The sequence below is a fragment of the Loxodonta africana genome, chromosome X (genome assembly GCF_030014295.1).
Source record: "Loxodonta africana isolate mLoxAfr1 chromosome X, mLoxAfr1.hap2, whole genome shotgun sequence".
Lineage (NCBI taxonomy): Eukaryota > Metazoa > Chordata > Mammalia > Proboscidea > Elephantidae > Loxodonta > Loxodonta africana.
This window is the reverse complement of record NC_087369.1, coordinates 3,645,036-3,671,820: the sequence shown is the minus strand read 5'-3', so window position 1 is coordinate 3,671,820 and position 26,785 is coordinate 3,645,036. Positions and strand designations below refer to the sequence as shown.

The following is a 26,785-nucleotide window of genomic DNA, read 5'->3' as shown; positions in this document are numbered from 1 at the left end:
ACCCAGTGCCGTCGAGTCGATTCCAACTCATTGCGACCCTATAGAGCAGGAATCAAGAAATCAAATGAGGCATGGCAGTGGGCAAATTTGCTGCAAAGGACCTCTTTCAAGTGTTGAAAAGCAAAGATGTCACCTTGAGGATTAAGGCTCACCTGCCCCAAGCCATGGTCTTTTCAATCACCTCTCATGCATAAGAAAGCTGGACAACGAATAAAGAAGACCGGAGAAGACTTGATGCCTTTGAATTGTGGCATTGGACCCCAGTGCTGACACTATTACCTATATCTTGGAATGGAAGATTCAGCTCAAATTCATGAAAAACTTTCTTCCAAACAGAAGAGAGGAGTCCTTGGGTCAGCAAATTGCTAACGTGCTCAGCTGCTAATCAAAAGTTTGGAAGTTCAAATTCACACAGAGGCACCACGGAAGAAATGCCCGGCAACTTACTCCTGAAAAATTGGCCATTGAGAACCGTATGGAGCACGGTTCTATTAGGACACACCTGGGGTCACCAGAAGTTGGAATTGACTCAACAGCTGGTAGGTAGATAGGTAGGTAGGTAGACAGATAGAGGATATATAAAATAGAAACTGCTCTATGTGGTGCAAAGAGTTAACATGCTCAGCTGCAAACTTACTTCTGAAAAATCAGCCATTGAAAACCCTGTGGAGCACAGCTCTACTTTGACACACTTGGGGTCGCCATGAGGCAGGGTCGACTCCCCAGCAACCGGGCTGGACCGGTCTGAAGATGGACCGTGGTCATGTACAACTGGTCTGTGATACTTGAATGATGTTCCACAGGACAGCCATGTAGAGCAGGAAAACCACCCAGGGGTGACAGGGAATTTGTCGGGATTGAGTTGGTCTCATTTGTCTAGAGCCTCCTTACAAGGAAGAAGGTTGAGAAAGAGTTCCCATTCGCAGATTATACGACTTCACGTCACCTGTCCCGAGGCAGAATTCCTCCGGACAATGAGGCTAGCGTCGGGAAAATATCCATTGAGCTTGTAGGTTCCTCAATCGATTGTCCAGCAGGCAACTTTGCAGGCCATCGGAAAATTCCCGGGACACGGATTCCACCTTCCCATCCTCCCATACCTTTACCACCTACAAGACAACAGAATTCAGTTCAGTGACTGTGGCCAGACAAAATAGTTAGGGTGGCCAGAGTGTTGTCAATGGAATTAATATCCAAACGGATACCCAAACACTTGAAAGCAGAAACTCAAACAGAGGTTTCTACAGCTACGTTCACTGTAGCGTTATTGCAATCCCCAAAAGTGGTAACAACCTAAGTGTCCATCGACAGTTGAACGGATAAAAAAAATGTGGTGTAGACATACGATAGTCTGTTATCCAGCCATAAACAGAAACAAAGTTCTGATACATGCTACTACATAGACAAGCCTTGAAGACATTTGAAGAGTGACACCAGACAGACACCAAAGGACAAACACTGTATAATCTCAGTGATATGAAACGTCCACCAAAAAACCCAAACCCACTGCCGTCGAGTTGATTCTGACTCACAGCGACCCTATAGGACCGAGTGGAACTGCCCCGTAGGGTTTCCAAGGATGTCATCTTTAGAGAGGTAGGCTGCCTCATCTTTCTCCAGAGACCAAAAAAAACTTTGTTGCATCCACCCTGTGTTAATCCATCTTGTAGAGAGTATTCCTCTCTTTCAGTGACCCTCTACTTTACCAAGCATGATGTCCTTCTTCAGGGACTGGTCCCTCCAGATGACATGTCCAAAGTATGTGAGACCAAGTCTCACCATCCTCACTTCTAAGAAGCATTCTGGCCGTGCTTCTTCCAAGATGGATTTCTGTATCTAGAATGCCCTTGCTTCACAACCAAACAAGTTCATTACCAGCCTCCTTCACACCTTTACTCAAAGTCACCTTCTTAGAGAGGCAGACCAGGACGCTTTATTAAAAAGGCAGCCCTACACCAGCTTTTCCCAACCTTCTTCTGTTTTGTGTTTCCGTAGTATGGTGGCACAGTGGTTAACACCTGTGGGGCGAGCTACGGCTGCTAACCAAAAAGGTCAGCATTTTGCGATCCACCAGCTGCTCCTTGGAAACCCTATGGGGCAGATCTAGTCTGTCCTGTAGGGTCATTGACTCAGAATTGACTCCACAGCCACGGATTTCTTTTTTTTAGGAGTCCTGGTGATGCAGAGATTAAAGTGCTTGGCTGCTAACCCAGGGACTCCTGTTGACACATGACAGCTTATTACGTGGGAATAAGAATTAATACAAGGTTGACAGGGGAGGAGGCTGAAAATGAGGAAAAGTGACTGTAACTACTGCTCATCCAAAAATGCTCGTCAAGGAAAAACAATTTTTCACCACTTACTACATACAGAAGGGAGCCCTGGTGGCACAGTGGTTAAGAGCTTGACTGCTAACCAAGAGGTCGGTAGTTCGAATCCACCAGCTGCTCCTTGGAAAGTCTATGGGGCAGCTCTACTGTCCTACAGGGTTGTTATGAGTCGGAATCGACTCAACAGCAATGGGTTTGGTTGGGTTTGGTTTTTTCTTCAGCATAGTACCTTCTTTGAAGGCTGCCTTCCACAGAAACATTGGCAGATCTGAACTTAATTTCCTTAGTCCTTGTGCTAAACCTTATTTTACTAAGAGCAAATGCAGCAAACGTGTTTAGTTCATCATGTATTCCTCTCTTCATTTCGTGGGCTATAATGATAGCATGGAGTCCCTGGGTGCTGCAAACAGTTAATGCTCTCAGCTGCTAACCAAAAAGTTGGAGGTTCAAGTCTACCCAGGAGTGCCTCGGAAGAAAGTCCTGGCAACCTCCTTCTGAAAAGTCAGCCATTGAAAACCCTGTGAAGCACAGTTCTCCTCTGACACACACAGGGGCGCCATGACTCAGAAGTGACTCAACAGCAACCGTTATTGTTTAATGATAATGAACATGAAAGAGCTTTATTGACGACAGGATCCCAAGAAAAACCCCCTCTGCTCACCTTTGAAAATCCCATTCCAGCCTCCAAGCTGGGTGTGGCCTATTCTCCCCTCCAGATGGCCCCCGTGATCCGATGTAAAGTGCACTAGGGTGTTGTTCCTCAGACCAAAGTCATCGATCACGGCGAGAATCTTGCCTGCAATAATCACAGAAAACGGGACTTGTGAAAAACAAGCACATTATGAACGATTAAACGCCTGAGTTAACTGGCCCTGAAATAACTATGGGAATCGAGGGTGGCGTGGCCCTTACTACGGCAAAATCTACAGAAGGTGAATGAGCACTCAGGGTTTAATTGGCCACACCATGGAAAGATAAATGGACTTAAAAAAAAAAAAATTAGAACCCAAAATTAAAAAAAAAAATGCTGACGTACCTGAATTTAGAGACCATCTCGAGAATAGATTTGACGCATTGAACGCTAGTGACCGAAGAACAGACAAGTTGTGGAATGACATCAAGGACATTGTCCATGAAGAATGCAAGAGGTCATTGAAAAGACAGGAAAGAAAGAAAAGACCAAGATGGATGTCAGAGGAGACTCTGAAACTTGCCCTTGAGCATCGAGCAGCTAAAGCAAAAGGAAGAATTGATGAAGTAAGAGAACTGAACAGAAGATTTCAAAGGGCCTCTCGAGAAGACCAAGTATTATAATGACATGTGCAAAGAGCTGGAGATGGAAAACCAAAAGGGAAGAACACGCTCGGCATTTCTCAAGCTGAAAGAACTGAAGAAAAAATTCAAGCCTCGAGTTTCAATAGTGACGGATTCTATGGGGAAAATATTAAACAACACAGGAAGCATCAAAAGAAGATGTAAGGAATACACAGAGTCATTATACCAAATAGAATTAGTTGATATTCAACCATTTCAAGAGGTGGCATATGATCAGGAACCAATGGTACTGAAGGAAGAAGTCCAAGCTGCTCTGAAGGCATTGGCGAAAGACAAGGCTCCAGGAATTGATGGAATATCAGTTGAGGTGTTTCAACAAACAGATGCAGCGCTGGAGGCGCTCACTTGTCTGTGCCAAGAAATATCGAAGACAGCTTCCTGGCCAACTGACTGGAAGAGATCCGTGTTTATGCCTGTTCCCAAGAAAGGTGATCCAACCAAATGTGGAAATTATAGAACAATATCATTAATATCACACGCAACCAAAATTTTGCTGAAGATCATTCAAAAACGGCTGCAGCAGTATATCGACAGGGAACTGCCAGAAATTCAGGCTGGTTTCAGAAGAGGACATGGAACCAGGGTTGTCACTGCTGATGTCAGATGGATCCTGGCTGAAAGCAGAGAATACCAGAAGGATGTTCACCTGTGTTTTATTGATTCTGCAAAGGCATTCGACTGCATGGATCATAACAAGCTATGGATAACACTGGGAAGAATGGGAATTCCAGAACATTTAATTGTGCTCATGAGGAACCTGTACATAGATCAAGAGGCAGTTGTTCGGACAGAACAAGGGGATGATTGGTTTAAAGTTAGGAAAAGTGTGCGTCAGGGTTGTATCCTTTCACCATACCTATTCAATCTGTATTCTGAGCAAATAATCTGAGAAGCTGGACTATATGAGGAAGAACAGGGCATCAGGATTGGAGGAAGACTCATTAACAACCTATGTTATGCAGATGACACAACCTTGCTTGCTGAAAGTGAAGAGGACTTGAAGCACTTACTAATGGAGGTCAAAGACCACAGCCTTCAGTATGGATTACACCTCAACATAAAGAAAACAAAAATCCTCACAAGTAGACCAATAAGAAATATCATGATAAACAGAAAAAAGATTGAAGTTGTCAAGGATTTCATTTTACCTGGGCTCACAATCGACACCCATGGAAGCAGCAGTCAGGAAATCAGACCAATTGCATTGGGCAAATCTGATGCAAAAACCCCTGCAGTGTTGAAAAGCAAATATGTCACCCTGAAGACTAAGGTGTGCCTGCCCCAAGCCGTGGTGTTTTCTATCACCTCATATGCACGTGAAAGCTGAACAATGAACATAGAAGACCAAAGAAGAATTGACACCTTTTTGAACTGTGGTGTTGGTGAAGAATATTGAATATACCATGAACTGCCAAAAGAATAATCAAGTCTGTCTTGTAAGAAGTACAACCAGAATGCTCCTTAGAAGCAAGGATGGTGAGACTATGTCTCACATACTTTGGACATATTGTCAGGAGGGACCAGTCCCTGGAGAAGGACAACATGCTTGGTAAAGTAGAACCCAGTGCCATGGGTCAGTGAACAAGAGGAAGATCCTTAACAAGATGGAGTGACACAGTGGCTGCAAAAGTGGGCTCAAGCATAACAATTGTGAGGATGGTGCGGGACCGGACAGTGTTTCATTCTGTTTGTACATAAGGTCACTATGAGTCGGAACGGACTTGATGGCACCTGACAACAACAACATTTATTGTATGTCTGCTGCATACTGAAATTTTTTTTATAATTTTTATTGTGCTTTAAGTGAAAGTTTACAAATCAAGTCAGTCTCTCACATAAAAACTTATATACACCTTACTAAAAAAAAACACACCCCCAATTACTCTCCCCCTAATGAGACAGCCGGCTCTCTCCCTCCACTCTCTCTTTTCGTGTCCATTTCACCAGCTTCTAACCCCCTCTACCTTCTCATCTCCCCTCCAGGCAGGAGATGCCAACATAGTCTCAAGTGTCCACCTGATCCAAGAAGCTCACTCCTCACCAGCATCCCTCTCCAACCCATTGTCCAGTCCAATCCCTGTCTGGAGAGTTGTCTTTGGGAATGGTTCCTGTCCTGGGCTAATGGAAGGTCTGGTGGCCACGACCACCGGGGTCCTTCTAGTCTCAGTCAGACCATTAAGTCTGGTCTTTTTATGAGAATTTGGGGTCTGCATCTCACTGTTCTCCTGCTCCCTCAGGGGTTCTTTGTTGTGTTCCCTGTCAGGGCCGTCATAGGTTGTAGCCGGGCACCATCTAGTTCTTCTGGTCTCAGGCTGGTGTAGTCTCTGGTTCATGTGGCCCTTTCTGTCTCTTGGGCACGTAATTACCTTCTGTCCTTGGTGTTCTTCATTCTCCTTTGATCCAGGTGCGTTGAGACCAACTGCACATCCTGAATTTTTGTTTTGTTTTATTTTGATATATCCCAGTAGGCTGGGTGTGTGTGGTACTCTGGTCACTAGTCTGGCCATGCTGGAGCTCTCATTCCTGTCTCCTGGTGGGTGAGACAGCAACTGGGTATGTGAACATGTGTCCTTGTTTGCTGGTCTTGCAGGACTGCTGAGGATGTAGGTAGCTTTTCTGGTAAGGTGACGTGTCAGTCCTGCTGGTCACCCGGTGCAGGGGGCCTTCACCCTGGTCATTGGGTTGGGTGTTGTGTGTGCAGTCTGTGGCTTGCTGGTTGGTGGGGTGCAGAGGTGCCCAGGTTGTTGGTCACCAGGTAGGTGGTACGGAGACTCTCACCAACAGCCCCAGCGGGCAGGGCTGCACGAGGGGGTTCAGAGCCAGCACAAGCCTCCGGGTGCAGGGGAGGAGGAAGGAGAGACATTGCCTGCCCACAGGTGCCTGATTGTCTGCTAAAACTCATTGTGAGGGAGCTTGGGCAGCCATTTCTTGGATGCCTGGTGACATTGGTAGAAGGGGCTGAGAGGCATCTCTGTCTCTCATGCCCCTGGCACAGGTGGCTGGATGAAGGGGGCAACACCACCAGCCCTCGGGTCCTGGTTGTGGGTGGCTGAGCCCCCGGCTTAGGGGGTGGGATGGTGGTGAATGCCATTACACCACAGTCCACAGCATGTCAGGGAGATGGGCAACGGGGGTGTGAGTGTCCCCCAGGCCTGCGAACGTCCAGCAGAGGAGGCTGCTGGGGTGAGTGTGGTGGGTGGGCTGGTGCAGTCAGCTCTCTCAAGGCAGGATGCACTCCTGCCTGACTCTGGCCATGACTGCGGGGCCTCCCCTGCTTGGCTGCACCAGGTGGAGTGGTTTTCAGCTGGGAAGGCTGCTTTCTTTGTCTCAATACGTCCACCTTGTGCAGGCTCAGCTAGCAGGACACTGCCAACCCGTAATTCTCCATTTCTGCTGTTTTTAATACTGTCTTTCCTTCCATCTGTCTCCCAGTCCTGTTCTTCAGACTTGTCCTTGACACTTCTTGTTGCCATTGACTTGATTCTGACTCATGGTGATCCTATAGGACAGAGTAGTATTGCCCCATAGAGTTTCCAAGGAGGGGCTGTTGGATTCGAACTGCCGACCTTTTGGTTAGCAGCTATATGCTTAACCACTGCCTCACAGGGCTCCCTTTGATGCTTTTTGTTGTTGTTACTGTTAGGTGCCATCAAGTCAGTTTGACTTGTAGAGACTCTATATACAACAGAACAAACCGCTGCCTGGTCCTGGCCATCCTCACGATCCTTGTTACGCCTGAGCCCATTGTTGCAGCCACTGTGTCAATCCATCTCATTGAGCATCTTCCTCTTTTTTGCTGACCCTCTACTTTACCAAGCATGACGTCCTTCTCCAGGGACTGGTCCCTCCTGATGACACGTCCAATGTGTATGAGACGAAAGACTCACCATCCTTACTCCCAAGGAGCCTTCTGGCTGTACTTCTTCCAAGACAGATTTGTTGTTGATGCTTAGGGTTCCTAAATTGTCACCTATGTCCAATTCACTTGTTTTTTCAGGTCTTTGTTGTAAGAGGGATGACATGAAGCCTCTGACTACTCTGTCGTTTTCGACCACCTCCCGGCGGGGCTGTTATTTGCATGGTCAGCCCCTCACTGGGTCTGAGGAAGCAAGAGGCCAAATGGGGAGGTCCCTGGACTCTACTGATACCTGTACAGTGACAGCATGGAGACATGATACCTGGGTACAGGAGGCCTGGCAGGTTGCAGGATGCATCAGAGACAAACCTGGCCACCATTCTCATCTCTCCCCAGAACCTGCCCTTCACAGAGGGGGCAAAGTTGGAGGACAAGGGCTACCTCCTGAGCCAGGCTCTGGATTCCAATCCTGCTCATACACTCGCCCATCCTGCAACCTGAAGCCCGTGCCCAGATTATGTTGTGCTCCTGTTTCCTCGTCTGTTAGCGGGGGATGATGAAGGTGATGAAGGTAGTACTACCTATTTAGATGTTTCTGGGTATCAAACAGGAACACACTTGGAAGAACGCATGGGGTATAAGCACTACATTGTTGCTATTGTTAGCTGCCCTCAAGTCCATTCCAACTCATAGCAACCCCCTGTGACAGCACAGAACTGACCCCATAGGGTTTCCTAGGCTGTGATCTTTACAGGAGGAGATCGCCAGGTCTTTCTCCTGCAGACCGGCTGGTGGGTTCGAATACTGCCAACCTTTTGGTGAGTAGGTGAGTGTAAAGAGGGGCCTGGTACATTATTCAATATTTTTCAACCATAAAGAGAAATGAAGCCTTGATACATGCCACCACATGGATGAACCTTGAAGAACATAAGGCTGAATGAAAGAAGCCAGACACGAAAGTCCACATATCTTACGATTCTATGTTAAAAGCCCAGGAGAGGCAAACCCATAGACACTGAAAGCAGACAGTCAGGAGGAGGTGGATAATGGAGATCGACCGTTTAATGAGTTGTTGTTGTATGCTGCCAAGTCAATTCTGACTCCTAGACACAGCATGTGACAGAGTAGAACTGCCCCATAGGGTTTATGGAAGCAGATCTCCAGGTCTTTCTTCCACAGAACCTCTGTAGGTTTGAACCGCTAACATTTTGGTTAGCAGCAGAGCACTTAATCATTGCGCCACTCTATGCCCATTGCCATCAAGTCGATTCTGAGTCATAGCGACCCTACAGGACAGAGTAACACTGCCCCATATGGTTTCCAAGGAGTGCAGGTGGCTTTGAACTGCTGACCTTTTTTGGTTAGCAGTTGAGCTCTTAATCACTGTGTTGCCAGGACTTGATTGCACCATTAGGAGCCCTTCTAAGTGTTACGTTAAAAATGTTTGCGGAGGTGGGGCCAAAATGGCTGACTAAGTAGAAGCTACCTCGGATCCCTCTTGCAACAAAGACTCAGAAAAACAAGTGAATCGATCACATACACGACAATCTACGAACCCTGACCACCAAACACAGATCTAAGAGTTGATCTGAGTGACAGGTGAGCGAAAAGCTGTGCCCTGAACCAGCGACCGCTTCTGGAACCTGCGACCCACCCCACAGCCTTGAGCCCTCACGGTTCCCTGGTGCTGAGTGGAAGGGCTGATAGCGGCTTGCTGAAGCGAGGCAGGCATGGGACACAGCCCTAACCCCTAATGCCCTGGGGTAACCTCCATAGAGACTCAGCCAGCACAACTAGGCTGCACACTTACATGGCAAATGAGAGAACGAGCAACCACGGGGAAGTAGCGACTGTTTTCGGAGCCTGGAGCCAGTGTCCCAGTCAGAAAACCTTGGCACCAGGCTTTGGACTGGGCGCAAGGGAGTTGACCATGGCATCCTGAGACAGCACAAACACAGGACGCAGCCCTAGCTCCCTGAAGTAACCTCGGGGGGAGCCCAGCCAGTGCACATAGGCAGCGCAGCGACGCAGCTGACAGGAGGAGAAGTCACTAGGAGGCAGTAACTGGTTTTGGAGCCAGGAGTACAGCATCCCAGCTGGGGAACCTTGGCACTGGGCTTTGGACTGGGAGTGGAGGAACTGACCACGGCTTCGGAGACAGGACATGCACAGGAAGCTGGCCTGACCCTTGGGGGCAATCTTGACCCAGCCAATGAACACAGGCTACACAACCCTCGGGAATCTCAGATAAAACAGTCCTCACCAAGCAAGATAAGTAACTTTGTCTATATTCCAGGGTGCTACTCTCTCCTATCTATCTGATCCCCCCCCTCCTCTTCCCAGGCGGCTTCATTAACATTGGAATTTCCTGAGCCAGAGAGTGAAGTGCTCTGTGATTTTTTGTTTGTTTTGTCTTTTCCTAACCCATTCTCCTGGCCTGAGAGAAGCAGCTACAAAAACCCCAGGGACCAAGAATCCTTCCCTGACTTCCCAAAATTGGACTAAAAATACAGAACCAGATCCAGCCAAGCATATGAGATCCACAGTCTTGGGCTTTCATCCCTACAGGGAATAAGGAGGCTATTATAATGCAAAGGCAATTCTGATGTGATCTGACTGTCATTGTTTTAGCAGATTACTGGAAAGACAAGTTTCCCAGGTCTGATATCTCTACCTATTAAACAGAGCCCTCATTGACCCACAACGGGGAACTGAGGGCTGAAGCTCCACCCAAACCACCAAACCTCCTGCCATAGGGGTCTGAGGATAGTGACATCTACCAATCTGTAGAGGTACATGCATTGGGTGCCTAACGTACAGCTTCAGAGCCTACCCACCAAAGTGCTTTAGGAATAGAGACACACCTACCTCACTGGCACTTGGAGGAAGCCTGTCAGCATCCTGCCCCCCCCCGGAATGTGACCCCCTGCTGCTACTAGAATCTGGGGCACACAACTAACACCACTACTCTTCTAAGCGAATAGGTGACAGTCTACCCCACACACTTGATGACCCCAAATCAGATTCTACTCAAGAATAGTGAATGGACTCTTTGGCTTATATTTCTGGTAACGGCCCAAACCAGCTGGTAAGAGGACATAAGCAATTCAAAGGCTACAACAATCAAGACAGCGCAATCTAGTAGCCCATCTACGTATACTGAAAGAAAACAAAACAAGATAAGACTCAGTGAGCAAATATAAAATAAATCATTACAATATTTTATAGACGGCTCGGAGACAGCAGTCGATATCAAACCACATAAAGAAGCAGACCATGATTGCTTCTACAACTCCCCAAATTAAAGAATCAAAATCTTTCCCAAATGAAGATACAATCCTGGAATTGCCAGATGCAGAATATAAAAAACTAATTTACAGAATCCTTCAAGACATCAGGGATGACCTCAGAAATTAAATAAGGCAATCTACAGAAAAAGCCAAGGAACACACTGATAAAGCAGTTGAAGAAATCAGAAAGATTATTCAAGAACATAGTGGAAAAATTAAAAAGCTACAAGAATCCATAGAGAGACAGCATTCAGAAATCCAAAAGATTAACAGTAAAATTACAGAATTAGACAACTCAATAGGAAGTCAGAGGAGCAGAATTGAGGAATTGGAATGCAGAGTGGGGGAGCTGGTGGATAAAGCAATTGACACCAATATAGTTGAAGAAAAATCAAATAAAAGAATTTTAACAAATGAAGAAACCCTAAGAATCATGTGGGACTCTATCAAGAAGAATAACTTGCATGTGATTGGAGTTCCAGAACAAGGAGGGATAACAGAAAATACAGAGAGAATAGTTGAAGATCTGTTGGCAGAAAACTTCCCTGACATCATGAAAGATGAAAGGATCTCTATCCAAGATGCTCACCGAACTCCATATAAGATTGATCCAAAAAGAAAATCACCAAGACATATTATCATCAAACTTACCAAAACCAAAGATAAAGAGAAAATTTCAAAAGCAGCCAGGGAGAAAAGAAAGGTCTCCTACAAAGGAGAATCAATAAGAATAAGTTCAGACTACTCAGCAGAAACCATGCAGGCAAGAAGGCAATGGGATGACATATACAGAGCACCAAAGGAGAAACACTGCCAGCCAAGGATCATTTGTCCAGCAAAACTCTCTCTCAAATATGAAGGCAAAATCAAAACATTTACAGATAAACACACGTTTAGAGAATTTGCAAAAACAAAACCAAAGCTACAAGAAATACTAAAGGAAATTGTTTGGTCAGAAAATCAATAACATGAGATACCAGCACAACACAAGGTCACAGAACAGAACATCCTGATATCAACTCAATAAGGAAATCACAAAAACAAATTAAGATTAATTTTAGAAAAAAATGCTCAAAACAGGGAATCATTGAAGTCATTATGTAAAAGATCACGATAATCAAAAAGAGGGACTAAATACAGGAGGCATAGAACTGCCGTATGGAGAGGAAAACAAGGTGATACAAGATGATACAAGTTAGGTTTTTACTTAGAAAAATGGGGTACATATTAAGGTAACCACAAAGAGGTATAACAACTCCATAACTCAAAATAAAAACCAAGAAAAACATAACGACTCAGCAAACATAAATTCAACTACTATGAAAATGAGGAACACACAATTTACAAAGAAAAACGTCTCAGCACAAAAAAGTGGAAAAATGAAATTGTCAACAACACATACAAAAAGGCATCAAAACGACAGCACTAAACACATACTTATCTATAATTATGCTGAATGTAAATGGACTAAACCCACCAGTAAAGAGACAGAGAGTCTCAGACTGGATAAAGAAACACTATCCATCTATGTGCTGCCTACAAGAGATACATCTTAGACTTAGAGACACAAACAAACTAAAACTCAAAGGATGGAAAAAAAAATATCAAGCGAACAACAAGCAAAAAAGAGCAGGAGTAGCAATATTAATTTCTGACAAAATAGACTTTAAAGTTAAATCCACCACAAAGGATAAAGAAAGACACTACATAATCCTTAAAGGGACAATTGGCCAGGAAGATATAACCATATTAAATATTTATGCACCCAATGACAGGGCTGCAAGGCACATAAAACAAACTTTAACAGAACTGAAAAGTGAGATAGACACCTCCACAATTATAGTAGGAGACTTCAACACACCACTTTTGGAGAAGGACAGGACTTCCAGTAAGAAGCTCAATAGAGACACGGAAGACCTAATTGCTACAATCAACCAACATGACCTCATAGACTTATACAGAACACTCCACCCAACAGCTGCAAAGTATACTTTTTTTTCTAGTGCACATGGAACATTCTCTAGAATAGATCACATATTAGGTCATAAAACAAACCTTTGCAGAATCCAAAACATTGAAATATTACAAAGCATCTTCTCAGACCACAAGGCCATAAAAGTGGAAATCAATAACAGAAAAATCAGGGAAAAGAAATCAAATACTTGGAAACTGAACGATACCCTGCTCAAAAAAGACTGGGTTATAGAAGACATTAAGGAAGGAATAAAGAAATTCATAGAATGCAATGAGAACGAAAACACTTCCTATCAAAACTTCTGGGACACAGCAAAAGCAGTGCTCAGAGGTCAATTTATATCGATAAATGCACACATACAAAAAGAAGAAAGAGCCAAAATCAGAGAACTGTCCCTACAACTTGAACAAATAGAAAGGGAGCAACAAAAGGATCCATCAGGCACCAGAAGAAAACAAATAATAAAAATTAGGGCTGAACTAAATGAATTTAAAAAAAAAAATGAATTACAGAACAGAAAAACAATTGAAAGAATTAACAAAGCCAAAAGCTGGTTCTTTGAAAAAAATTGACAAAATTGATAAACTGTTGGCCAGACTGACGAAAGAAATACAGGAAAGGAAACAAATAACCCGAATAAGAAACGAGATGGGCCACATCACAACAGACCCAACTGAAATTAAAAGAATTGTATCAGATTATTACGAAAAATTGTACTCTAACAAATTTGCAAACCTAGAGGAAATGGATGAATTCCTAGAAAAACACTACCTACCTAAACTAACACAATCAGAAGTAGAACAACTAAATAGACCCATAACAAACAAAGAGATTGAAACGGTAATCAAAAAACTCCCAACAAAAAAAAAGCCCTGGCCCGGACAGCTTCACTGCAGAGTTCTACCAAACTTTCAGAGAAGAGTTAACACCACTACTATTAAAGGTATTTCAAAGCATGGAAAATGGTGGAATACTACCTAACTCATTCTATGAAGCCACCATATCCCTGATACCAAAACCGGGTAAAGACACCACAAAAAAAGAAAATTACAGACCTATATCCCTCATGAACATTGGTGCAAAAATCCCCAACAAAATTCTAGCCAATAGAATTCAACAACATATCAAAAAAATAATCCACCACAACCAAGTGGGATTTATACCAGGTATGCAAGGCTGGTTTAAAATTAGAAAAACCATCGATGTAATCCACCATATAAATAAAACAAAAGACAAAAAAACACATGATCTTATCAATTGATGCAGAAAAGGCATTTGACAAAGTCCAACACCCATTCATGATAAAAACTCTCAGCAAAATAGGAATTGAAGGAAAATTCCTCAGCATAATAAAGGGCGTCTATATAAAAAATAAAAAAAAAATTCTTTTTTTAATATACAAAGCTAACAGCCAACATCATTCTAAATGGAGAGAGCCTGAAAGCATTTCCCTTGAGAGCGGGAACCAGACAAGGATGCCTTTTATCACCACTCTTATTCAACATTGTGCTAGAGGTCCTAGCCAGGGCAATTAGGCTAGACAAAGAAATAAGGGCATCCAGATTGGCAAGGAAGAAGTAAAATTACCTCTATTTGCAGATGACATGATCTTATACACAGAAAACCCTAAGGAATCCTCAAGAAAACTACTGAAACTAATAGAAGAGTTTGGCAGAGTCTCAGGTTATAAAATAAACACACAAAAACCACTTGGATTCCTCTACATCAACAAAAAGAACATCAAAGAGGAAATCACCAAATCAATACCATTCACAGTAGCCCCCAAGAAGATAAAATACTTACGAATAAATCTTACCAAAGGTATAAAAGACCTATACAAAGAAAACTACAAAGTACTAGTGCAAGAAACTGAAAAGGACCTACTTAAGTGGAAAAACATACCTTGCTCATGGATAGGAAGACAACATAGTAAAGATGTCTATTCTACCAAAAGCCATCTATACATACAATGCACTTCCGATCCAAATTCCAATGACATTTTTTTAAGTGATGGAGAAACAAATCACCAACTTCATATAGAAGGGAAAGAAGCCCCGGATAAGCAAAGCATTACTGAAAAAGAAGAAGAAAGTGGGAGGCCTTACTCCACCTGATTTTAGAACCTATTATACAGTCACAGTAGTCAAAACAGCCTGGTACTGGTACAACAACAGGCACATAGACCAATGGAACAGAATTGAGAACCCAGATATAAATCCATCCACATTTGAGCAGCTGATATTTGACAAAGGCCCAGTGTCAGTTAATTGGGGAAAAGATAGTCTTTTTAACAAATGGTGCTGGCATAACTGGATATCCATTTGCAAAAAAATGAAACAGGACCCATACCTCACACCATGCACAAAAACTAACTCCAAGTGGATCAAAGACCTAAACATAAAGACTAAAATGATAAAGATCATGGAAGAAAAAATAGGGGCAACCCTAGGAGCCCTAATACAAGGCATAAACAGAATACAAAACATTACTAAAAATGATGAAGAGAAACCAGATAACTGGGAGCTCCTAAAAATCAAACACCTATGCTCATCTAAAGACTTCACCAAAAGAGTAAAAAGACCACCTACAGACTGGGAAAGAATTTTCAGCTATGACATCTCCGACCAGCGCCTGATCTCTAAAATCTACATGATTCTGTCAAAACTCAACCACAAAAAGACAAACAACCCAATCAAGAAGTGGGCAAAGGATATGAACACGCACTTCACTAAAGAAGATATTCAGGCAGCTAACAGACACATGTGAAAATGCTCTCAATTATTAGCCATTAGAGAAATGCAAATTAAAACTACGATGAGATTCCATCTCACTCCAACAAGGCTGGCATTAATCCAAAACACACAAAATCATAAATGTTGGAGAGGCTGCAGAGAGATTGGAACTCTTATACACTGCTGGTGGGAATGTAAAATGGTACAACCACTTTGGAAATCTATCTGGCGTTTTCTTAAAAAGTTAGAAATAGAACTACCATACAACCCAGAAATCCCACTCCTCGGAATATACCCTAGAGAAATAAGAGCCTTCACACAAACAGATATATGCACACCCATGTTTATTGCAGCTCTGTTTACAATAGGAAAAAGCTGGAAGCAACCAAGGTGTCCATCAACGGATGAATGGGTAAATAAATTGTGGTATATTCACACAATGGAATACTACGCATCAATAAAGAACAGTGACGAATCTGTGAAACATTTCATAACATGGAGGAACCTGGAAGGCATTATGCTGAGTGAAATTAGTCAGAGGCAAAAGGACAAATACTGTATAAGACCACTATTATAAGATCTTGAGAAATAGTAAAAACTGAGAAGAACACATACTTTTGTGGTTACTAGGCGGGGAGGGAGGGAGGGAGGGAGAGGGTTTTTTACTGATTAGTTAGTAGATAAGAACTGCTTTAGGTGAAGGCAAGGACAACACTCAGTACATGGAAGGTCAGCTCAACTGGACTGGACCAAAAGCAAAGAAGTTTCCAGGATAAACTGAATGCTTCGAAGGTCCGTGGAGCAAGGGCGGGGGTTTGGGGACTATGGCTTAAGGGGACTTCTAAGTCAATTGGCATAATAAACTCTATTATGAAAACATTCTGCATCCCACTTTGAACTGTGGCGTCTGGGGTCTTAAATGCTAACAAGCGGCCATCTAAGATGCATCAATTGGTCTCAACCCACCTGGAGCAAAGGAGAATGAAGAACACCAAGGTACCAAGGTAATTACGAGCCCAAGAGACAGAAAGGGCCACATGATCCAGAGACCTACATCATCCTGAGACCAGAAGAACTAGTTGGTGCCCGGCCACAATCGATGACTGCCCTGACAGGGAGCACAACAGAGAACCCCTGAGGGAGCAGGAGATCAGTGGGATGCAGACCCCAAATTCTCATAAAAAGACCAGACTTAATGGTCTGGCTGAGACTAGAGGAATCCCGGCGGTCATGGTCCCCAAACCTTCTGTTGGCACAGGACGGGAACCATCCCCGAAGACAACTCATCAGACATGGAAGGGACTGGACAGTGGGTAGGAGAGAGATGCTGACGAAGAGTGAGCTAATGATATCAGGTGGACACTTGAGACTGTGTTGGCATCTCCTGTCTGGAGGGGGGATGGGAGGATAGAGAGAGTTGGAAGCTGGCAAAATTGTCACGAAAGGAGAGACTGGAAGGAGGGAGCGGGCTGACTCATGAGGGGGAGAGTAAGTGGGAGTATGGGGTAAGGTGTATATAAGTTTATACGTGAGAGTCTGACTTGATTTGTGAACTTTCACTTAAAGCACAATAAAAATTATTTTTAAAAAAATGTTTGTTCTAGAGGTGCCATAGTTGCAAGCACTGTTCTGTGAAAAGCCAGTAAGCAGCACCTCTCAGTGACTCACAGCGCCTCCATGGGTGTCAGAGCAGAACTGTGCTCCATAGGGTTCTCAAAAGTTCGGGTTTTAGAAGGAGATCACCAGGCCTTTCTTCCGAAGCACCTCTGGGTGGACTTGAACCTCCAACCTTTCACTTAGCAGCCAAAGAAATTAACTATTTACACCACCCAGGGGCTCCTATTGTGGTCTCAGCTGACCTTTCTTTCTTGTAAAAATGCATTAACCGAAAGAGAATCTATGTAACGTTCTTGTTATCATTATTGCTGCCATCATTCCTGTCGTTACTCAAAAGTAGTGAAACTCTGTAGTACCTGGCTAAATGCTTCCACCTGCGACTTCATTGACGTCTAAGGTCAACACTCGCCTAAGCCTGTTGCCATCAAGTCGATTCCGACTCAAGGCGACCCCGTGCGACAGAGTAAAACTGCTCTATGGGGTTTTCTTGGCTGTAATCTTTAGGGAAGGCATTCACCAGGCCTTTCCTCCATGGCGCGTCTGAGTGGGTTCGAACCACCAACCTTTTGGTGAGTAGAGTACGCCACCCAGATCAACCCAGCCTGGGGGGAACCACTCTCTTCCGTGTTCAGAGGACCGCACCCACTTCCCTGTCACAGGTTTACAAAGGCATTTCCTGGGTGTCACGAACTGGCAATGCACCAGGGTGCTTTGTGCTCCACTCACCCACCATGGCGTCCATCTCCTGCACGTTGTCTCCGTACAAACCGTGCTGGCTGGTGCCGATGAAGTCCTCCGTGGTGGGGAGAGGGATGTGGACATGGAGGAAGGAGAAATACAGAAGGAAGGGCCCCCTACGGTTCCTACAGAGACACCAAAGGCATTGCTCGAGGGTTTTCCAAACCCCAAAATGTGGATAACACCCTTCTCGGACCCCTCGTCCCACATGGGCACTGTTCCATTCCTTCTGCTCTTTACCTGGTGGGCAGAAGGAACGTTCCTGGGATGCAGCAGCAGTAAGACGTCCCCCTGGCCACAGACTCTTCCAGGGCTCCCCAGAGCCTGGAATGCTCCCCCCACTTTGGAGTGATGTTACCTGTTGTGGATTGGATTGAGTCCGCCCCCAAAAAAATATATGGGGAAGTGGTTAAGAGCTCGGGCTGCTAACTGAAAGATCAGCAGTTCAAATCCACCAGGCACTCCTTGGAAACCCTACAGGGCAGTTCTATAGGGTCGCTATGAGTCGGAATCGGCCCCAGGGCATACAACCACAACAAAAAGAAAACACGTGCTGGAGTCCTAACCCCTATACCTTTGGAGAGCCCTGGTGGTGCAAGAGAAGTGGCAGTCTGCTTCCATAAAGGAAACCCTATGAGGCAGTTCTACCTTGTCCTGTAGGATAGCCATGAGTTGGAATTGACTCAATGGCAACAGGTTTCATATTTAGGAAAGCAGATTTCCAGGCCTTTCTTCCATGGCACCTCTCGGCGGGTTTGAACTGCCAACCTTAAAGTTAGTAGCTGAGCACTTAACTGTTTGCAGCACCACCACCCAGGGACCCATGTACCAACTAGAGGGTGATGAAGCTCATTCCCTTGGCAAGCTTCAAGCCACTATGTTCCAGAAGCACCAGGCTCTCTCAGCTTTATAACAATGGCCGATTTTCACATCACCCTACGACTACCCGGGAAACCCTGGTGGCGCAGTGGTTTGCTAACCAGAAGGTCGGCAGTTTGAATCCACCAGGCACTCCTTGGAAACACTATGGGGTAGTTCTACTCTGTCTTATAGGGTTGCTAAGAGTCAGAATTGACTCGACGGCAACGGGTTTGGTTTTTTTTTTTTTTTTAATGACTGCACTTATACCCCTTGTTCAAAGAGAAGATTTTTTATTTTAATTTCCCAAGTAGATTTTTTTCCCCACAGGGAGAAAATGTAACGGTTAATGTATTCTATTGCCTAATTCCCTGGCAAACATATATGTTATCATAAATTCATACGCTGACAACTGATAAAGCCCAGTTTCACCAGTTTGGCAGGGGTGGATATGCCTGTCTCCGATCTGATTAAATACAAAAGTCAGGGCCAATATCTTAATAATAAGGAAGTAAACAAGAACGAACAAATCTCTTTTGGAAGAAGTACAACCAGATAGCTCCTTAGAAGCAAGGATGGCTGGCGAGACTCCATCTCACATACTTTAGACATGCTATCAAGAAGGATCAGTCCCTGGAGAAGGACAAAATGCTTGCCAAAGTAGAGGGTCAGTGAAAAAGAGGAAGACCCTCAACGAGATGGATTGACACAGTGGCTACAAAAGTGGGCTGAAGCATACCAACGATTGTGAGGATGGCTCAGGGCCGGGTAGTGTTTCATTCTGCTGTGCATAGGGTTGCTATGAGTCGGAACCGACTAGACAGCACCTAACAACAACGAACGAGATACCAGCTTTTCAGATATTATCTGGAGAGTGGTAGTCCAAAACACTTCGTATTCTTGTCTAGTCCTAATTAGTACAGTGTTTGGAAAGATTTCTTTTTTTTTCCCACCCACTGCCCACTCTCAGGCTTCTCTTGGTTTCCCAGAATAATGCCTATTGAAACTCCTACCTTATTCTGTTGTCTTTTAAGCTGTGATGTGCCCTGTATCCTTAGCAAGAGACCAAGGGAAACATCAGAGTCTTTTTGTTTTTTTTATAACACTTTGAGCCATTTTTACATTTAAATGATGTAGAAAATGGGTGCAAATACAATACATTTGCTTCGAATATTGCCAGGCTGTTGGTTTTTTGTTGTTTAAGTGTTTTTTTTTTCAAGTGTGGCTTTTGACCTAAATTGGTTAGATAACCACATAGACCCAGCTTACTTTGATTTTTTAAACTTTTCAGAGACAGTTATATAACCACTCTTTGTATGTCTCCACACACAATTTCTTTCTTTTTTTCCTCACCCTGCCCTCTTTTTGTTGAGTTTCCTCTTCTGATCCTTTTATAAACAATTCAACACACATATAAGTGACACCAGAGAAATACACCCTCTAGCTCCTCTGAACGCTGGGATAACAAAGAACATAGTCTCATTTCATTCCTCATTGAGAAAAATGTTTTAGAAATAACTTTTTTTTGTCCTTATTAGGCTTTTCACTATGATCCAAGAGGAGAAGGCTGAAATTGTCTGCAATTCTTCCTCTCAAGAAAAATGACTGTTTTGAACATATTAGTGTTGACGTGTTAGCCTAGGCTCTTACGTGCTGAGAGATTCCATTTCCCAGCTCAACTTTCTTCAGATTATCAACCTTTATTATCTATTTAGGTATTTATTTATTTAGCCCCCTTACTGAATTTGATTTTATTAAGGAATTTGGCCAAACTTCTTTTTATACCAAAAAACCAAACCTGTTGCCGTTGAGTCGACCCCGACTCATAACGACCCTATAGGACAGAGTAGAACTGCCCCATAGGGTTTCCAAGGAGTAGCTGGTGGGTTCGAACTGCCAAAATTTTGGTTAGCAGCCGACCGCTTAACCACTGCACCACCAGGGCTCCTGTTTTTATACAGACACACGTATTTGTGTTACGTTCCCTGCTTCATTTGTCATTCTCTCAGCAAAATATTCTGTATTTAGAAATGCCAACTTCCTATAGGTTACTTATATGTTTTTGAACGTGGTGAATATTATACCCATTGTATATGTATGGCATTATATATACGCATTGCCTTTGAGTCAATTTCGACTCATAGCAACCCCGTGCGATGTAGTTGAACTGCCCCACAGGGTTTCCTAGGCTGTCATCTTTACAGGGGAGCCCTAGTAGTGGAGTAGTTAAGCACTCAGCTGCTAACCAAAAAGTCACTAACCGCTCCTTGGAAACCCTCTGGGGGCAGTTCTACCCTGTCCTATAGGTTCTCTATGAGTCGGAATTGACTCGACAGCAACAGATTTGGTTATTTTGGGATCTTTACAGGAGCAGATCACCGGGTCTTTCTCCTGTGCAGCTGCTGATAGGTTTAAACTGCCAACCTTTCAGTTAACAGCTGGGTGCTTAACCAGTGTGCCACCAGGGCTCTCTCTCTATGTATATATGTGAAACATACATATGTTATATATAATATGCATATTTTAAAAACTTGCCGTTTCAACAATTTTCACGTGTAAAATTCAGTGGCATTGATTATATATACATATATGTTATATATATGTATATAGCAAAAATTTGCCATTTCAACAATTTTCACATGTACAATTCAGTGACATTAATTACTTTCATCGTGTTGTTCAACCATCACAACTATCCGCTTCCAAATAAAGAAAATACTAAGAAACTAAACCAGTTGCTGTTGAGCCAAGCTCAACTCATGGCAACCCTACATGTATTTGAGTAGAACTGTGCTCCACAGGGTTGTCAGTGGCTGATTTTTCACAAGTCAGTCACCAAGGCTTTCTTCCAAGGTGCCTCTGGGTGGACTTGAACCTCTAACCTTTTGGACCGTAGTTGAATGTGTTCATCATTTGCACCAGCCTGGGACAACTCCTTGGAATTAAACCAGTTGCCGTCGAGTAGATTCTGACTCACGGTGACCCCACGTGCATCAGAGTAGAACTGTGTGTCATAGGGTTTTTTCTATGGCTGATTTTCCCCAAATAGATTGCAGGCCTTTCTTTTGAGGTGCCTCTGGGTAGACTTGAACCATCAATGTTTTGGTTAGCTTCCAAGAGGCTTAAGCATTTACACCACCCAGGGACTACTCAGCATAAATACTCATCCTATATCATCATTTCATGCATTTAAAATAAATACATGTATATATATATGTGTAGATTGTTACCTTTCTATAAATGAAATTGTCTCCTGAACCATTATGGACCCAGCTCTCTCCGCCTTCAGGGGCTGCTCTGTGATCTCCTGTCCACGCATGAGGATGCAATCCCAGTAAAGGCCAGACGTGAAGCTGGAGAACCAGGAGTAGGCCAGAAGGAGGAGGAACAAGTTCATGGCCAGGATGAAGGGCCAGGGGACAGAGATCCAGCCCCTCAGCTTCCCAATGGCCAGGGTGAGTACAGCCAGGGCGACCAGCTGCACGCACTGCCAGAGCTTGCTCCCGATGGCCAGCTCCGTGTCTCGCGAGGGGTCCGGCCAGCAAGGTTCATACAGGGAGTATGGCATGCCATAGTAGTAATCGAACCCATAATGATATGGATGGTGGCAGTAGTCACTCCGGAAGTGACAGTTCAAGCCTTGGTGCCATTTGCCTGAAATTAAACACACACACACCAAAAAAAAAACATAATTTATCCTCATGTTACAACGAACACGTTAACCACTCTTCACTGGAAACAATCCACTGATTGCAAACAACAAATAACAGATTTTTCCATTTGATTGAAAATCTGACTCATGTGTCATCATTGCTGGGTGCCGTCCAGTCGATTTCTACTCCTAGTGACCCTGCGCCACAGAGTAGAACTGCCCCACAGGGTTTCCTAGGCTGTACTCTTTATGGGAGCAGATTGGCAGGTCTTTCTTCCGTGGAGCTGTTGGTGGGTTTGAACCGCCGACCTTTCAGTTAGCAGCTGAGTGCGTAACCAGTGCACCACAAGGGCACCTTGAGTTATCTGTAGCCTCACTTATTTGCTTTTCCTTAGTTGGCAGAAAAGTTTTCTGTTCAGATCTGATTGTGAATGACCACACAGGGTGGAAAATACAGGGAGGGGACTACAACTGTCAGCTTGTAGCAAGGGTATGAACTAAGCACTTCCTCAGAGAGGACAGGGTCACAGCCAGGAAGACAGACAAGTGATACAGGAGAGGCAAGGCAGAAAGGTAGATGTGTGATGGATGGATGGATGGATGGATGGATGGATGGATGGATGGATGGATGGATGGATGGATGGATGGATGATAGATAGACAGATGATAGGTACATAAATGATAAGCAGATAGATAGATGATGGAGGGATGAATAGATAAATGATGGGCATAAAATAGATGACAGATAGATGACAGATAAGTAGATAGATTGATAAATGATGGATGGATGGATAGATGATGGAAATAAAATAGATGGTAGATAGATGGCTAGATAGATGATAGATAGATAGATAGACGGACAGACGGACAGACAGATAGATAGACAGATGATAGATGATGGACGGACGGACGGACGGACAGACAGATAGATAAATGACAGATAGATGGCGGATGGATGACGGATGGATGGACAGATGTTAGACATAAAATAGATGATGGATAGATCATAGATAAGTAGACAGATTGAGAGATGTTAGATAAATGGTGGATGGATGGATAGATGTTGGATATAAAATAAATGATAGATGAAGGACAGGATAGATAGATGATACACAGACAAATAGATGATGGGTGGATGATGGATGGATGGATAGACAGATGATGGGCATAAAATAGATAATAGATGATGGGTAGATGATAGATAAGCAGATAGATTGATAGATGGTAGATGGATGGGTAGATGTTGGATATAAAATAGATGCTATATAGATACATTGACTCAACGGCACTGGGTTTTGGGATATAGATACACGAAAGACAGATGATAGATGAGAGATAGATAGGTAGATGGATGGGTGGATAGATAGGTAGGTAGACAGATATAGATAGATGATAGAGAGGTGATAGGTAGATACATAGATACATTAACACATAGATATATAGACAGACAGGTAGACGATGCTGTTGTCTTGAAATGCAAGCAGCTTAGTCACAGAGAGTAAACTGTAAGGTAGCCTGTGGCAAGAGAAAGGGCAGAAGAAACAGAAGACACCACATCCCAAGACTGTGTCTCACCTGTCAGCCCCGTGCTGTACCCTTGCATCTTGAGCATCTATCTATCCATCCATCCTTCCATCATCGATCTATCATCTCTCAATCTATCTACTTATCTATCATCTATTCATCATCTATTACCTATTTTATGCCTGTCGTCCGTCCGTCCATCCATCCGTCCATCCATCCATCCATCCATCCATCCATCCATCCGTCCATCCGTCCATCCATCCAGTGAAAAGCTCAGACCTTTTTAAATGAAGAGTTTCCCAGTAACGAGCAAGTCAGTGACACAGCAGAGTCTGTTACTACCTCACGGTGCAGGAGTAACGCTGATGACTGTGTCTCACCTATCAGCCCCGTGCTGTACCCTTGCTTCTTGAGCAAGGCTGCGAATGTCGTTTCGTTATGAGGGAGCCCCGAGGGAACGCCCAGGCTTGCGATGACCCGTGTACCTCTGTTGGAAACCATACCTAAATGCAAGGATAAGAAAATGCACAGTGAGTAGGCACTGACCGCTGAGGAGAAAGATCTGCGGTGGTTTGCCGGATGGAAGGTGGAGAGACGGTGTGCAAGGAGGGGAAAGCAATATCGTGGAGGGGGACACTGGGCTCTCCCTACAAAAATCACACCCGTCCACAATACAAGGCACACACACGCACACCATACAGACCACTCATCACACACACACTACACACACACTTACCACACACACCACGCCAACATAGTACACACACCACACTCACACAACACACCAACACACACTCACCTGCCACACATGCACCTCACAGACACAGTCATGCACACCTCACACACTCACACACCACACACCCCACACATACACACACACTCACACATACCTCAGACTCACATACCACACTCACACCTCACACACTCACCCCCCACACACCACACATTCACACATACCACACACTCACACATGCCACACACACTCACACAAGCCACACTCACACACACTTCACACACCACACACACTCACACGAACCACATGCTTATACACACGTCAACCACACACACTACTATCAGATACACACAACAGTCACAGACTAAGGCTTTGAGCAGAGCTTGTGGCATTTTTACAAGGCACCAGGACCAGCTGCCGTCAAGTCGTCGCCAACCCCCGGCGCCTCCCTGTGTGTCAGACTAGAGCTGTGCTCCTTGGGGTTTTCAGTGGCTGATTTTTTGGAAGAAGGTCGCCAGCCCTTTCTTCAGGTGCCTGTGGGTAGACTCAAACCTCCAACCTTTCAGTTAGCAGTGAACACTTCACCATTTGCACCACCCAGGGAATATAATATAACATGGAATAACATAACTTAATATTAAAAAAAAAAAAAAAAAACAGTTTTCCTGGAGTCAACTATGACTCGTGCCCCCATGTGTGTCAGAGTGAAACTGCTCCACAGAGTTTTCAGTGGCTAAGTTTTCAGAAGCAAGTCTCCAGGACTTTCTTCCACAGCAGCTCTGGGTGGACTTGAACCTCCGAGAAGCTCCAACCTTTCGGTTAGCGGCTGAATGCTTACCTGTTCGTGCTACCACCTTTACAAACATAGCCAGAACACAACTAAGGCAGGGGGTCATTTTCTTTTACTGCTTCTCTTGTCCTTTCCTCCAAGATTTGAAATGAATCCAGCTAGAAGACAGTGATGTTGTCTCCAAAGCTAAGATGTCATGATGCAACTTTTAGGAATGGTGTAGATATTTCTGTGTGGCAGCTGGAATATGTGCAGACATGTTTTATTAATCGCTCCCAGCAAGGGAGCATCTGGTTATTGTTCTCCGTGGGAAGCCGGGCTTACGCCCAGTACAAGGAGTTCAAAGTGGGTCGTTAGGTGTCGAGCCGATTTCCGACTGGCGTGATCCTGTGTGACAGAGTACAACTGCCCCATAGGGCTTCCCAGGCTGTAATTTTTATGGAAGCAGGTGGCCAGGTCTTTCTTCTGCAGAGCTGCCGGGTGTGTTCAAACCGCAGACCTCTTGGTAAGCAGCTGAGTGTTTAGCCATTGTAGCACCGGGGCTCTCTGAGGTCAGAATAAAGTCATCAAGGTGTGAGAAGATGCCACCTGGCCTCACACAGGTGGTCTTGTCTCAATTAGGAGCACATTGGTTTTGATGTTAACAGTAGTAACTGTGCAGAAATGTGTGTGCGTGTGTGTGTGTGCACATTTTTAAATTAAAACTCCTTTAAAAGTTCAGGCCACATTTAATTTCTGCCCCTCCAAAGAGGACTGCAGAGTGCTGCAGACCCTCCAGGGCTGACTCACCTGACCGGATGGGGTACCTGCCCGTGAGGAAGGCGGCCCTGCTGGGTGTGCACATGGAGGCTGCGGACACATGCTGCAGCAGCTGGATCCCCTCACTGGCCAGGCGGTCTATGTGAGGGGTCCTGAGGAGAGAGGAGGGAAAAAGTCAGAGGGGAGGGGGCAGGGAGCAGAGGTGGGGGGGTGGGAGGAGACTCAGAGAGACAGAGACAAAGAGAGAAAAAGAAAGAGAGAGGAAGAAAGAGAGATAGAAGAAGAAACAGGGAGAGAGAGACAGAGGCAGAGGGACAGAGAAGGAAGGGAGAGAAAGAGGAGACACAGAGAGAGATAGAGAGAGAGGAAGGATCAGGGAGAGAGGGACAGAGAAGAAAGGGAGAGAAAAAGGAGACAGAAAGAGAATCAGAGAGAGACACAGAGAAACAGAGACAGAAAGGAAGAAAGAGAGGGAGAGAGAGACACCGAAGGAGACAGACAGACAGGCAGCAAAAGAGAGAAAGACAGGAAGAAAAAGGCAGAGAGAGATGAAGAAAGAAGGACGGAGAAGAAAAGGAGAAACAGAGGAGACAGAG

The 26,785-nt window shown here is 44.4% G+C and overlaps 1 protein-coding gene across 1 annotated transcript in view; it reads right to left on the bottom strand.

Moving 5' to 3' along the window:
* The window catches only part of LOC135228861 (arylsulfatase F-like), a 45,041-nt gene that overhangs the window by 5,054 nt on the left and 13,202 nt on the right, over positions 1-26,785 (bottom strand). Inside the window, exons 4-9 of the mRNA XM_064277992.1 lie at positions 26,220-26,341; positions 24,288-24,410; positions 21,962-22,385; positions 17,862-17,998; positions 2,992-3,126; positions 947-1,109 (exon numbers count right to left, since the gene is read on the bottom strand). Of these exons, the coding sequence (XP_064134062.1) occupies positions 947-1,109; positions 2,992-3,126; positions 17,862-17,998; positions 21,962-22,385; positions 24,288-24,410; positions 26,220-26,341 (1,104 nt within the window). The remainder of the gene's footprint in view (positions 1-946; positions 1,110-2,991; positions 3,127-17,861; positions 17,999-21,961; positions 22,386-24,287; positions 24,411-26,219; positions 26,342-26,785) is intronic.